The following is a 15,655-nucleotide window of genomic DNA, read 5'->3' on the forward strand; positions in this document are numbered from 1 at the left end:
AGGGGGGGCTAAAAAAAGTTTGGACAAAAAAATTCTCTCTCTTCCTCCCTTTTGCTCTATTTCTCTCTCCCTCTTTCTCTTCCTTCCTTCCTCTCTTTTTTGCTCTCTTTCTCTCTACCTCCCCACCTCCCTCTATTTCTCTCTCTCTCTTGCTTTCTTTCTCTTTCTCTCTTTCTTTCTCTTGTTCTCTTTCTCTCTCTCTTGCTTTTTCTCTCTCTCTTGTTCTCTTTCTCTCTCTCGCTCACTCTTTCTTTCTCTTTCTTTCTCTCTCTCTTGCTTTCTTTCTCTCTCTGAGCTTCGCGGCACACCTGACCATGTCTCACAGCACACTAGTGTGCCACGGCACACTGGTTGAAAAACACTGCAATACACAATGAGGGTTTTAGTGGGTATATATCTATACACACATAGCAAAATACATGATGAAGGTTATAGAGGAGATACTCATAGTAAAATATATCTAAGAAATAATAGAAAAGAAGATATAGTAATAGAACATATCAATGAAAGAATAGAAGAAGAGATATAGGAATAGAAGAAAGGTATAGGAGATATAGGAGAGCAATAGGACAGGGGACGGAAGGCACTCTAGTGCACTTGTACTCACCCCTTACTGACCTCTTAGGAATCTGGATAGGTCAACCATAGATAATCTAAGGGTAAAGTGTTGGGGGTTTGGGGATGACACTATGGAGTCCGGTAATGAGTTCCACGCTTCGACAACTTGGTTTACTGAAGTCATATTTTTTACAGTCAAGTTTGGAGCGGTTAATATTAAGTTTAAATCTGTTGTGTGCTCTTGTGTTGTTGTGGTTGAAGCTGAAGTAGTCGCTGACAGGCAGGACGTTGCAGCATATGATCTTGTAGGCAATGCTTAAATCTTGTTTAAGGCGTCTTAGTTCTAAACTTTCTAGGCCCAGGATTGAGTCTCGTAGGGTATTCTGTTTCGAGTGGAGGAGTGAAGGGCTCTTCTGGTGAAGTATCTTTGGACATTTTCAAGGGTGTTAATAATGTCTGAGATGCGATATGGGTTCCAAACAGATGAGCTGTATTCGAGGATGGATACATTCTGGATATTTCACATTAACAAAATGTACTAAGGGGTAAAAATTCTAATAATCATAATGAGATTTAGACATTTTGCATTCTGCTGTTATTGTAACAGGAAAACAGACTTAGCCATAACAGCTGGAAAAGTCATTGGGTTGCGGGAGGGATTGTTTTGAGGGGGAATCAGACCAGCTTGCATATTTCCATTCTCACATAGTAAATTAAAATAGTGATTGTACGTAGACTTCTAACCTAATTCTAAAAACATGTCACACAAAACATCTGAGGAATTTGAAATGAGATGTAAGTTTATATCAACTAAAGAGTGGTTTGCTCTTGTTTTCATGTCTACAACAGAAACTGAAAACTAGCCATTCGCTAATCTATCTGAAATTTAAATAATATTGTGTCAGGAAAATGAAGGCCAATACACAATGTGTAAGTTCCATTACCTTTGTCCTCTGACATTTCTTTTAACAATAATAATAATAATAACAATAATAATAATAATAATTATTATTATTATTATTATTATTTATTAGATTTGTATGCCGCCCCTCTCCGTAGACTCGGGGTGGCTCACAACATATAATAAAACAATTCACAACAAATCTAATAATTTTTTTTTTAAACCCATTATTAAACCAGACATACACACAGACATACCATACATAAATTGTATAGGCCCGGGGGAGGGGGGAATGCCTTAATTCCCCCATGCCTGACGGCAGAGGTGAGTTTTAAGGAGTTTACGGAAGGCAAGGACGGTGGGGGCAGTTCTAATCTCTGGGAGGAGCTGGTTCCAGAGATTCGGGGCCGCTGCAGAGAAGGCTCTTCCTCTGGGACCCGCCAGACGACATTGTTTAGTTGACGGGACCCAGAGAAGGCCAACTCTGTGGGACCTAATCGGTCTCTAGGATTCGTGCGGCAGAAGGCGGTCCCGGAGATATTCTGGTCTGATGAAGGGCTTTATAGGTCATAACCAACACTTTGAATTGTGACCGGAAATTGATCGGCAACCAATGCAGACTGCAGAGTGTTGGTGTAACATGGGCATACCTAGGGAAGCCCATGATTGCTCTCGCAGCTGCATTCTGCACGATCTGAAGTTTCCGAACACTTTTCAAAGGTAGCCCCATGTAGAGAGCATTACAGTAGTCGAATCTCGAGGTGATGAGGGCATGAGTGACTGTGAGCAGTGAGTCCCGGTCCAAATAGGGCCGCAACTGGTGCACCAGGTGAACCTGGGCAAACGTCCCCCTCGCCACAGCTGAAAGATGGTTCTCTAATGTGAGCTGTGGATCGAGGAGGACGCCCAAGTTGCGGACCCTTTCCGAGGGGGTCAATAATTCCCCCCCCCAGGGTTATGGACGGACAGATGGAATTGTCCTTGGGAGGCAGAATCCACAGCCACTCCGTCTTATCCGGGTTGAGTTTGAGTCTGTTGACACCCATCCAGACCCCGAGAGCCTCCAGATTTTTTCTTAATTAGATAGAAATAAAACTACCCTAGTACCAATTCAGTGTATCATTTTTGGGTTATCACAATTTTCTAAAAGAGTATAATGTGGAGGGGGGGGGATAGCACTATAGCACTATCAGATTGAAGGATGTGCTAAACTGGTCTGTTAGATTCCTCTAGTTACTGGTATTTTTTTCTTTTAGGAGCACCTCCATTTGATTTGACGCAAATACTTCCAGTGGTTCCAATGGCTTATTCTAATTATCACATTGGTCAATACTGCTGCTTTTTAAAATGCAATATTAAATCAAAGGATGCATTCCACATCATAATTAGTTTAGCTCTTATTGCTGTCATTCAGTCACTAAGTCATATCCGACTCCATGGACCCCATAGCATGCCAGAATAAGTGTACTCTATTGTCCACTGTTTCTTATCTCTTGTACTGCTATACAATATAAGTCTCCAAAACTTTAGTGGCCTGGCCACACCAGACATGTAGAGGTATTAATTTTGGATTTAGCACTAAGAATATGTACAATCACATTCCTTTCATTTTGCAAATACAGGATTGGTGTTTCCTATATTTTATAGAATAATATAGATTGATTCTTATATTCTAGCTAGAATGGATGACTTACATTTGTGTGCTCCATAGTAATTTTCAATGCAGAAAAATGGGATTGAAAGTTCTTTTGAATCTGAAAATACTATAAATAATACCATTTCCTAGGGCATAGCCCTTGCTAAGCAGTTGGACGCTTTTCTATCAATGCAACTAACACCTGCTAATGTTAAATCTTACAGGAAAAACAGAGCATTTCAGTTGACCACATTTCCTGTTACTAAAATATAAGGCACACAAAGGGGAAAGCAAGACCTTAATCCTTTCTAAGATGCATGACCTTACTCAGGTTACTGAATAACAATTTTAACTCATAAGGGTATATTTTAGCTTGTTTACATTTGGAACCAACTTGTATCCAAGCAGAGTTTTTTAAATGATTCATGGTCAATATGGTTAGGACGTATATGAAAATGCATCCCATTTCCGTTTACAGCTAGGCAACCAAATAAAACAGGAAGAAAACAACAGCATAAAAGGAATATATATCTAGAGGACAAATTCATGACATCCACACTTTCTGAAGCCATTCTGATTGATGCGGAACAGAAGCATTTAGTCTTAAGTTGATTCTTTTCTATCAGAGGTCATCAGCCTAGTACCCAAGACACTCCTAGACAATGTCCACTAAGATTTCAGGATAAATAAAAATTAATTTAAAATTAAAAAGCTAAAATCTTAAGAAGGTGATGAATCACTTAATATTTCATCATGCTTAGATGCCAATTCATGTTAGAATGCCACTTTGTAAAGTCCCAGAACCAGAGGGGCTGAAAATCCAAAGAGACTCAATCTTACCAGGGTTCAATTGAAGCCTGTGGTTCTCCATAAAATAGAATAGAATTTTATTGGCCAAGTGTGATTGGACACTGCTCTGCTCTGGGACTACTCGGATTGGAACAAAGGGGAATCCACTCACAAAGATTTCAAATCAAACACATCTATATTTAAAATAGGATTTGTACAAGTAAAGTCAGGTTTTTTAGTCCATGTTGCAGCTTTCCCTATCAAATTAGCTAAGAGATAAGGAGCGGGCTGCAGCTGGGAGTCAAATCTAATTTAGACATTCCTCAATGATATAATGTCCTTCAAACACACACACTCATGAATCTCCAGGTTTTCCTCAGAAAGTGCATCTCTGCTCGATGGATTTAAAGGAATAGTAGCAGTTTGCCAGCGAAGCAATTCTGGAACCCCAGATCTAGGACCTCCACCATTACAAACGTTGAAACTCCACACCTCTTTACCCATAACTCCTCACTTATATATTGTCTGGGTGTGGTCAACTGTTTCCTAGATATAGTATATTCACTGTATAAACTTTCTTTCATAGAGATATTACCTTCTAGGACAGACCTGGGCAAGGGGCAGCCCACGGACTGCATGTCTGTGACCAGCCCACCCGCTATCTGTAACCGGTCCGCGGAGGTCGGGATCCGCTCCAGTGCGAGGGTGAAAGAGCTCACCGTGTCTGCCGGGACTCCTCCGGTTCCTGCTTTCTTGATGAATCATGAGGAAAGCAGGAACTGGAAGAGTCTCGACAGACACGGTAAGCTTTTTCATCCTTGCACTGAAGCAGACCTTGACCTCCTACCAAGAGCGGCCGAGCACAGGAACCATGCAAACATTCCAGCGCAGTGACTGTGGTGCACTGTGCTGCTGTAAAGCAAACAATTAGGGGTCTGTAGAGTGGGTCTGGGCATTTAGGTCAGGCCAGGGTCTGGGTCTTTAGAGTGGTCAGTGCCTAAAAATCCCCTAACTGTGAGCAGTACAGGAGTGGTACACAGATACCACGTGATTCCTCCCCTGTCCCCTGCAGCAGCTACTAGTGCTCTGTTCTTCTGACACTCGGGCAGAGAATCGGGACTCCCATCAGAAGAATTAGCCAAGGTTAGCTGCTAACCCTTAAATATGTCGGCTAACGTTAAAAAAAGAAGATTGATGCAGAATGCAGAGTTTTTAACAAAGAATGGACTTAAATAATGATGTAATTAGGTCCTCCATATTTTCATTGTATTGTATTGTAAATCTTTGCATTGTTTAACATGCTGTTTGTTTATGAAAAGATAGCATATATATACAGTATTGGGTAGAACTGAGTTAATTATATTAGTCCGGCCCTCTAAAACCATCCCAATTTCTCATGCGGCCCCATGGCAAAATTAATTGCCCACCCCTGTTCTAGAACTTTCCCCATAAAGATATTCCTGTCTGCTTTGTGACCCCCTGACCCTGGCTTCTAATAGGGGCTCCTGATCCTCAATCTCCCCCTCTGAATCAGACATTACCATTATTGGGTAATGTCTTTGGTAGTTCCCCAGGTTTCTCACGTTCCAATTCTCCCTCACTCTCACTCTCTGATTCAGCTGTCAAGCACACTGGCCTAGGGTACCAAGACGGATCCGGTTCATCCTCCTCAGAATCTGTGACAAACAGAGCTGGTCATGGACCACTCACAATAGACACATAAGGAATTCACATGCTCTCAGTATACATAAAAGAAAAGATAACTTCATCAAGAATCATAAAGTACAACACTTAATGATAGCCCAAGTACAAATAAGCAATCAAATCATATTAGGAACCATCCAATATAAATTGTAAGAATACAAGCAACAAAGTTACAGTCATACAGTCATTTGTTGGAGGAGATGGGTGATAGGAACAATGAGAAAATTAATAGTACTGCAGACGTAGGAAATATTTTGACAAGTCCCTCAATAGTTTGATGGAATTATTTGTTTAGCAGAGTGATAGCTTTCGGAAGAAAACTGTTCTTGTGTCTAGTGGTTCTAGTGTTCAGTACTCTATAGCTTTGTTTTGAGGGTATGAGTTGAAACAGTTTGTGTCCATGATGTGAGGTGTTTGTAAACATTGTGACGGCCCTCTTTTTGACTCATGCAGTATACAGGTCCTCAATGGAAGGCAGGTTGGTGGCAATTGTTTTTTCTGCAGTTCTAATTATCCTCTGAAGTCTAAGTCTGTCTTGTTGGATTGCAGAACCAAACCAGACAGTTATAGAGGTGCAGATGACAGACTCAATGATTCCTCTGTAGAACTGGATCAGCAGCTCCTTGGGCAGTTTGAGTTTTCTGAGTTGGTGCAGAAAGAACATTCTTTGATGTGTTTTTTTTATGACATTTTTGATGCTAGGTGTCCATTTTAGATCTTTGCGATATGGTCCAATCTTGAAATTTGAAGGCCTTACTATTGATACTGTGTTTTCTAGTATTGTAAGAGGTGGAAGTATGGGAGGGTTTCTCCTAAAGTCTACCACCATTTCTACGGTTTTGAGTGAATTCAGTTCCAGATTGTTACAGTCGCACAAGGTTAGTTGTTCAACTTCCCTCCATAATCCACCTGCAGATACTAGTATAGGATGTCTACAGGGTCACTTAGTTCCTCAGGGGTGCAGATGTACAAATGAATATAATCAGCATATTGATTTTGTCTCACCCCATGGCAATGGATGAGCTCACCCGGGGCCCTTATGTAGATGTTGAAAAAGAGAACACTAACCTCACATAGTAGATAGAGGGTGGGAACTCTCCTTCTGAATCATCACTGACTGGAATTGACCTTGTAGGAAAGAGGTGAACAAACACAATGCTAGCCATCTCCAATCTTCTAAATCAGTCCAGAAGGATCCTGTGTTATTGGAAGCTTCCAAGAAATCGAGTTGGAAGTTTCCAAGATATCAAGATGGATATCACTATCCCAGAGCCATTATCTTGTTCATACCATAGATCATCCAAAAACACGAACAATGTCATTTTCTTATCAAATTCAGGTCTACATACTTTTAAAAAAAAAATAATTTTATTGAATTGTTTTTTTAAAAGAGAAATAACCAAAAAGTTACAAACTGAAACAAACAAACAACAACAACCACCACTACGACAAAGCAAAAATAGGTACAAAAATATGCAATAGACAATTACATCAATAACGATTAACAAATAACAAATAATATCTCATTAATACTCTCATGTGAGGAGGAAAAATGCAATCCTTTCTAATATCAAATTATTTTCTGGTGAATCAATCAATCAATCAATCAATCAACCAATCGGTATTCGCTATAATTCCTTTTGGTTATCAATGTCTTATTGTTATTATTCTCTTAGCCGCCTTCGTTAGACTCTTTATTGATTAATTTAACTTCATGAAAATTTGTCTTCACGAAACAATTATATATACAGTATATAACATATCTAATCTTTTTGTCCAATTAATCTGCTTCATGCAAGGCTCTCTGAAGTTGCTGCACAACCACCTTCTGAAACAGCTTCTCCCAAAAGAGGAGGTCAGATACTGGACAAAAGTTGTCCAAAATCATGTGGTTAGCAATTGCCTTTTGAGGAGTGGGGGAGCCAAAATCTACTTAAGAAGTGAAGGAAGAAATCACCACTGCTAGAACTTGTGCCTTTATAAGCCAAAGGGGTTCATGGATTAAGAGACCCAGCAGGTTTGGATGTTTGAGGCTGCATGTTTCTTACTTATATTGCATGAGTAGGAAGAGAGTGTATAACCACTAAGTTTAACAGATCTGCTCTGTTAAAATCAATTGCCTGTTACCTAATGTTTGCTATAGAAAATATCCATGCACCACAACAAGTAGTAGTAGTATGTAAGGGATGTTCCTTCTAGGGTTTCCAAAGGCCAAGGGAAAGAGTACCAGGTCTCAGATGACTTTTATGCAATATGGCAACATGCAGATCTTCAGGCTTTCCAGTCTCTTCTTAAAAACCTCCAGTGATAAAGCACCCACAACCTTTGAAACTAAGCAATTCTACTGTTTTAATTGTCCTCACTATTAGAAAGTTTCTCTTTAATTCCAGGTTGCTTCTCTCCTTGATTAGTTTCCATCCGTTCTTTCTTGTCCTGCCCTCTGGTACTTTGGAAAATAAATTGACCCCCTCTCCTCTTTGTGGCAACCTCTCAAATATTGGAATACTAGACTAGTCCTTCTTTTCTCTAGACTAGCCAAACCAAAATCATGCAAACGTTCTCCATATGTTTTAGTCTCCAAGCCTTTAATTGTTTTAGTTGCTCTTCTTTCCAAAATCTCAACATCTTTTTTGTAATGTGACCAAAAATGGATGAAGTATTCCAGATGTGGTCTTAGTAAGGCTTTATAAAGTGGTACTAATATTTCACGTGATTTTGATTCTATGTCTCCGTTTATACAACTAAGGATTGTATTAGCTTTCCTGACTGCTGCCACACACTGCGGACTTATGTTTAAGTGATCATCCACTAGAACTCCAAGGCCCCTCTCACAGTTTCTATTTTGAGCTAGGTTTCGCCTACTCTATACTTGTAATCTTGCTTTTCTCTTAAATTTCATTGTTTTGGATATGGCCTACTGTTCAAGTCTTGTCAAGAACTTTTTGGATCCTGAGCTTGTCTCCTGGGGTGTTGGCTATTCCTACCAGCTTAGTGTCATCTGCATATTTGATGAGTTCCCCTTTTATTTGTTATTTATGAAGATATTTAAGAGTACTGGGCCTAAGATGGAAACTTGTGGTACTACACTGCTTACTTCCCTCCGTGTAGATGTAGTACCATTAAGACCTACTCACTGAATACAGTTTGTCAGTCAGTTACAAATCCATCTAGTGGTGACGCTGTCTATCCCACATTTTTCTAGCTTACCAAGAAATAAGTTGTAGTCTACTTTGTCAAATGACTTGCTGAAGTCTAAATATACTATTTAGACTTCAGCATTTCCACAGCATTTCACTGGTCTAGTCACTTTGTCCAAGAATAAAATAAGATCATTTACATTCACAGCTTCAGCCCAATTCCAGCAGAGGTTGAATTCTTAGCAGCAATTATTCTGAATATCATTCAGAGTTACCTAAGTTGAAAACCTTGACATGAGAATAGACCATTTCTAAATATATTTTTAGCAATGGGTTTGTGAGGTTGAATAAATCAGACCAACCTCTCAATCCAAACACCCTGCACATATTAACATTAAGTATTCTTATAAATTCAATCATTTTCCCACTTCTACCAATGCACAGTAGGATTTTGTAAAACTTTAAGATATAACACGCTTTAAGCTGCAATAATGATATCCTATTCTATTTTTAAGTCAATTTGCCAATATTGTTTTTTGTGATAGTCAGTCTTTATTTTGTTAATTGTATTGAATGTGTGAATTCAGTTATATCACAACTTCCTAATACTAATTTACATACATTTATTTGGAGTCAAATCCATTCAATATTATGGATTGTATAATTCTGATTTTCTCAAAAATAAAATGCAATTTAATTCAATTGTTGCATTAAAATTTCAGAGCCATTCAACCCACAGCACTTATAATTCTATTTTGAATTTCTTTTGATTTCTTCAGAGTAAGTTAATTATTATTTATTTTCTTGTTTAGGATTATAGACAATTTCTATAAACAGTTGATAATCTCAAGGAGAGCATTAAAAGCATAATTTCTAAAATAAATAATGCTGTAAATTAAAATTCTTCACATGCAGGATTTCTTCTCATCCCAGATGCATTCTTTGATTTTTAAACTGAATTTTTTTAAAAATGTCTTTGCCTTGCAAATCTTATTTAACAATCTCCGGAAAGTTAACTTTTTTTCTATGAAACACTGGAAAGTAACAATTGAAAGAGAAGTTGAAAACCTTTGCTTCTGCTTCTTATCCAATATTTATCCAGAAAAGGAACTTTCTGCTTAAATTTGGCAGCAGAAGACTAAGCAGAATAAAGAAAGTTCACTTCTGCTGGATTTATGTAATTTCTTTTGAGAAGTTTCTGCAGATATAACATTCAGAAGAGATCTTAAAAGGGTGGAAAATTGCTTCTCCCTATCCTAGTACAGTACAGTATTTTATCTGTTGTTATAATTTAAGGATTATGGTTTCCCTCAAAGTTTAAATTACAGAAGTTACAGCTTGCCCCAGAAAGTTTTCTGATAAAAAGATCAGATACACTGTTTTTATCTCTTTCAGCAAACAAAGTTCTCATTTCTGTAATACAGAATGCTGCTAATGTAATTTTTTAAAAAAATAGAATACTGTACTCATCATTGTGATGGGACAACTATCTTGGAGACAAAGTCAGTGTTTTGTGTTTTACACAGATACACATCACTGTACAATCAGAAATCCCAGTGTCAGAACAGAGACAGGTACTGTATATAGATACAATTTATGAATAGTTTCAGCAGCAGACCCATAGGTGCTTTTTCAAGAGTCAACTGGACTTTCTTATTTTTTCTTTGAAGAAGTTTCGCTTCTCATCCAAGAAGCTTCTTTGGCTCTGACAGGATAGTGAGTGGAGAATGGAAAGAGCTCCTGTCAGAGCTAAAAAAGCTTCTTGGATGAGAAGCAAAATGTCTTCAAAGAAAAAACAAGGACATCCAGTTGCCTCCTGAAAAAGCATCTTTGGGATAACCATAATCTGGATGACTGAGAATCTCTACAGACTTTCAGCAGCAGAGTGAAAGTCATTGCTGTCCAGAGAAATCTTTCTAGTGCTTTCAGCCATGATATCATTTGTCCAGTTTTGGTTTAAGATTTTATCCAAATCCAGGTAGTGTGGTCTGTAAAACAATACAGTTTAACATGTTGTGTGAAGCTGTGTTATAGGTTAAAGATGCTTAAACAATGGCTTAGCTCCATGCGTGAATCCAAAGTAACAGGATTTCAGACACCAGCTGCTCAGACCTGACTTTTGACACTGTCCATGGAAGTATCCCTCACTTTCCTTTCCAGTAAGTAGACGCAGCATCTAGTAAGGAAGAACAGACTAAAGAAGAAATGAGCTTAAAGGAAAGCTAAATGTGTGTGTGTGTATAAAAGGTAAAAATCAGTATTAGACAGATGTGGAATAAAAACTATATTTATACCAGCCTGTAATAATGGAACATATCTACTATTGTTTTTATTTTTATTGGTTTTGCAAATGTATTTGAGGACTTCATATTATACGGACCTGGATTGTGAGGGCAATATGCTGGCTATTAAAAAGTGCTATTGCTAAGATGTTGTAAGTCGCCCTGAGTCTAAGGAGAAGGGCGGCATAAAAAAATGAATGAATGAATGAATGAATGAATAAATAAACAATGATATTAATTATATATTATATTAATCTTCACTATCATATATACTGATCTCTGAAATTCAGCATACCAAGGCAAACTTATCTCTCAATCAAAACTGAAAAGGCACAATGTGTTACACACATCAGAAGGCAGAAAGATATGATCAACATGTTTTCCACTGCAGAGCTTTGCTTCCTAAAACTAGAGTGAATTTAAGCAACAGATTGAAAATATTTTCTTTTGCTCAGCAGGACTCTGCGTGAATTTTCACCATTGAAACCATACAACAAGAGATCCAACAAGTGGATTAAGAGATAATTTACCGAATCTGGTGTCCTGAGAAAATATTTCTTACATGAATATCAATGGATTTACTTAGAACGAAGTGGTGCTTATTTCAGATCCTATTCTAAGCACCCATTTAAAAGCAACCACAAATTGTGTGTGATTGATTTCTATACATACAACAGATTATAAAGATTTCCAGTATCCTGTGATCACCTTTTGTGATTTTCTGACAAACAAAGTCAATCGGGAAGCCAGATTCACTTAACAGCCATGTTACTAACTTAACAAATGCAGTGATTCAGGTAACAACTGTAGAAATAAAGACCATAAAATAGAGCAAAATTAACTTAACTGTCTCATTTAGCCACAGAAACTTTGGGCTCAACTGTGGTCATAAGTCAAGGATTACCTGCAAGTCTAAAATGTAAGAATAAAAGGGGTGTCATATAAAATGCATCTCCATAGATGCATAGATGCATCTCTTTTAGCAACTAGGCAGGGAATCAACATAAACCTGTTTGTTTTTTGGTAACAGCTATTACATGAAAAGCCTTGCCAAAGGTCTTCCAGACTCAATCTTAGAAAATTAGTCTGGTATCCCTATCTAGAATTAATTGTGCATTTATAGTGTCAAGTGCTTTTTTCTGGTTTAGTATTCTGTTGGAATTGTAGCAGAATTTAATTGGGTAGAAGTTATACCTCTAAATACTTTTTGGACCTGACATAATTTATGAGAATGTCAGTTCTTTAAAACTATCTAAGTTTCAGAAAATCAATCTCTCAGTGGGATTCATTCAGTTCACCTGTCTTTTAGTAAGAGGGGCTCTAGCCTCTAACTCTGACATTATGTCAAAGAATAATTTATAGTAATATGTACCATCCTTATTTGAACTCCTGGACTAGAGATATAAAGCTATATCTTATCTTATTAGATCCATCTAACTCAATAATCATAGGAGAGACTCCATGTTTCTACTCTGTGGGTTTACACAATACTTATAAAGCTAGGTGCATTGTATAGAGATGGTGTAAAAAGCACAGTGATTACAAGTTCAATTCCTAAGAGAACAATTTGAACCACATAAAATCGAATGCTAATTATAATAGCTGAATGTACTTGCTCATCTCAATAAAATCAAGAAAGGCATTTCTGCCACTCCTGGTTTTTTTTTTCCTCTGAAGTTATCAGTTTGCTCAAACTCTTTGACCAATCAGGAGCATACCTGAAGGCTTTGGTTATAGTACTCCTACATTCAGAGCCACTTAAGCAGAGGTGGGTTTCTTGCAGTTCGCACCAGTTCTATAGTCAGTATCAAACTGCCTGGTGAATCATGGAACTAGTGAATCATGGAACTGGTAAATCATGGAACTGGTTTTGTCTGTGGACATTGCCATTTTTTTTGGGGGGGGGGGGGTTGGTTGGATATTTTGCTGATTTTTTTCTTCAGCGCATGTGCAGACGCCGAATCCCCAGCATTGCGCAAGCACCACCATATTGTTTTTAGTTTTTTGGGGTGGGATTTGTGAATTTTCAGCATTGTGCATGTGCACATAGCCATGTGGCGATGGAGGGGGGAAGTGAATTGGCAGCGAGGTAAGTTAGAACTCACCCCTGCACTTAAGACCTTTCTCTCTTTTTTGCTTCTTCCAATGTGTTTGTTAAGAGCTTGTGGGATACTTTTACAAATGATATCAACCTAAAGAGCAGATTCATTTAAGTCAGGGGTAGGCAAACTTGGCTCTTCTATGACATTTGGACTTCAACTCCCATAATTCCTGAGCTAGCAGGATTGGCTCAGGAATTCTGGGAGTTGAAATCCACAAGTCATAGAAGAACCGATTTAGCCTACCCCTGATCTAAGTCAATAATTAAAACAAGAGTCCAGCAGATTTGGAATCTAGATAAAAGCTTCTAAAAACATATTTGAAAAGTTTAGGAAGTTTATTATGTGACTGACTGACAACCTCCTCTTCTCTCAGGAAATCACACGCAAATTGTTCATCCTAAAGGTGCTTTTTCTTTTTTTTCCCCAAGAGGCGATTGGACTTTCTCATTTTTCTTTGAAGAGGTTTCATTCTCATACAAGAAGCTTCTTCAGTTGAACAACTATGTCCTGGATGACTGAGAATCTCCGTAGACATTAAGCGATATTTTCTTTCATGAGGAGAATATGACTAATGGGGGCTATATTTCCCCTATATACAGCACAATTCCCATTCTCCTGTTCTTCCCCAGCTATCACAGCCTCTAAATATAGCAGCTTCCAGGAAAAACAACAGCCCTCTTCCCAGTTAACCAGCTCTTTCTGTTGTTCTGTCCGAGCAAATCCATAAAATGCAACGTGTGACCCGTTCGTCAACTACCAGTCCAGAACTCCCTCACTGCTTTTAGCAGTGCATAGGACTGCGCTACACGTGGCTCGCCTCCGTTGGGCAGTCGGCGCCTCAGCCCTTCAGTCACATGTCTGAGGTGACTTGAAGCAAAAGCCCACCAAGTTCAAAGAGAACGACTCGCAAGTTTAGGCGCCTCAGCTGCCACGTAGGCCGTTGGTAACGGATTTCAGTTTTCGTGCCCTTCGTATAAGAAAACGAAGGGCGACAGCTGTTCGGTTGAGTAACGGAAAGCGAAGCGTGACGAGTTTATCTCGCAGCGACCGTGCGGGAAAAAGGCACGTTCTTCTCGGCGCGCGGCGCTGAAAGCGCTTCGCGAGTTTGCAGGCGACCCCTGTCAGCCACCCATTGCGACACACAGCAGAAGGCCCGCGCGCGAGCGAAAGCTTCGCAAACTTTTCCCGCGCGTCAACCCTTGCTAGTAAGATAACGGCCGTGGAACTCCCCCGCCCACCACACCACGAGCGCGCTCGCCCCTTTTCTCTCGCCCTCTGGCACCGGCCTCGCCCTCGCAAACGTGCGCCGAGTCGAAGAAGGGACGCTCGGTGCCGTACCTCGGATGTAGGTGCACTTGCTGTCGTCCAGCAAGCTGGAGCTCGATCCGCCCATCCTGCCGGCGATCGAAGCGGCTGAAGAGAAGGAAACTGATGCGCGGCTGAGTGAAAGGAGCTGGAAAGCAGGAGGAGTTCGAATCCCAACCTTGCCTCTCCGCGCTCCTCTCTCGCTCTCGCCCTCCGGCGCTCCTCTGTGTCTCCCCCTCTGCAGCCCAAGTGCTAAACTTCCTCCAGCCCCAGGCACCGCCCGATCAGGCGCCTCCTTCCCCGCTCCTTCTGGCAGAGGGTCAGGCCGCAGAAAGCGCCCCGGTTCCGGGAGCCGAATCCTCGCTCGGAGCAAAACGTAGAGCAGAAACCACCTTCCTTCTGGATCCCTAACTCCAGCTCCTTCTTCTCTCTGCCTTTCCCCGCAAACGGCTGAACTAAATTTAGGGTCCTCTTGATAGATGCTGAAGGGGCGGGCGGAGATCTTGTGTCATCGCCATTAAACGAGAAATAAATAAAAGCAGCTTGTCTTGACTGCACATTAAAAGAAGACTGGTCGGTGATGGGGGGGGGGGGTGATCACCGGAGATCTTCGCAGGAAGATCAACTCGCTGCTTCAAACCCCACATCTAACCCGCATGAGAAAACTTTTCTGCCTAGAGCAATGGTATTTTCCACCTCCGAAAATAGCTTGCATCATATTATTCTAAGGATGGAGATTGTTGGTGGGGTGGGGTCTGAAGGACCCCTGCGCTAATGGTGTGGTTTAGTTTGGCTAGTGAAAGAAAACAACCAAACTCAGAAAGAACCATTGTAATTCTGATTAGCAATCTAGAATTTTACCTCCATAAATTTGAAGGAGCCTGAGACTAGAGGGATCTATGCCTGAAATGCACTACCTGACTCTGGTTTCTTCCCCAAACCCCAAAAACTTTAACCTTAAGATTGTCTACAGTCAACTTCTCCATATCCAAGAGACCTGTAAGGGGCATACGTACCTACCGTCCCTGTCCTGTTGTCTTCTTTTATTTTTTACTTATGTTTATACAAACTACTACTATCCTATATATGTTTGACAAATAAAATAAAATAGAGAGCTGCACACAGAACAGGGTCAAAACAACAAATCGGCAAAGTAGTCATGCCATAATAGCAATAGCATTTAGACTTATACACAGCACTCTGAGCGGTTTACAGACACCCCCCAACAATCTGGCTCCCAT

The 15,655-nt window shown here is 39.9% G+C and overlaps 1 protein-coding gene across 1 annotated transcript in view; it reads right to left on the bottom strand.

Moving 5' to 3' along the window:
- NIBAN1 (niban apoptosis regulator 1) overlaps positions 1-14,645 on the bottom strand; it is a 67,280-nt gene extending 52,635 nt beyond the window's left edge. The window contains exon 1 of the mRNA XM_070746315.1: positions 14,448-14,645. Coding sequence (XP_070602416.1) covers positions 14,448-14,502 — 55 coding nt within the window. The 5' untranslated portion in view covers positions 14,503-14,645. The remainder of the gene's footprint in view (positions 1-14,447) is intronic.
- Positions 14,646-15,655: the final 1,010 nt, after the last annotated feature.

This window comes from Erythrolamprus reginae, chromosome 3 (assembly GCF_031021105.1).
Source record: "Erythrolamprus reginae isolate rEryReg1 chromosome 3, rEryReg1.hap1, whole genome shotgun sequence".
Classification (NCBI taxonomy): domain Eukaryota; kingdom Metazoa; phylum Chordata; class Lepidosauria; order Squamata; family Dipsadidae; genus Erythrolamprus; species Erythrolamprus reginae.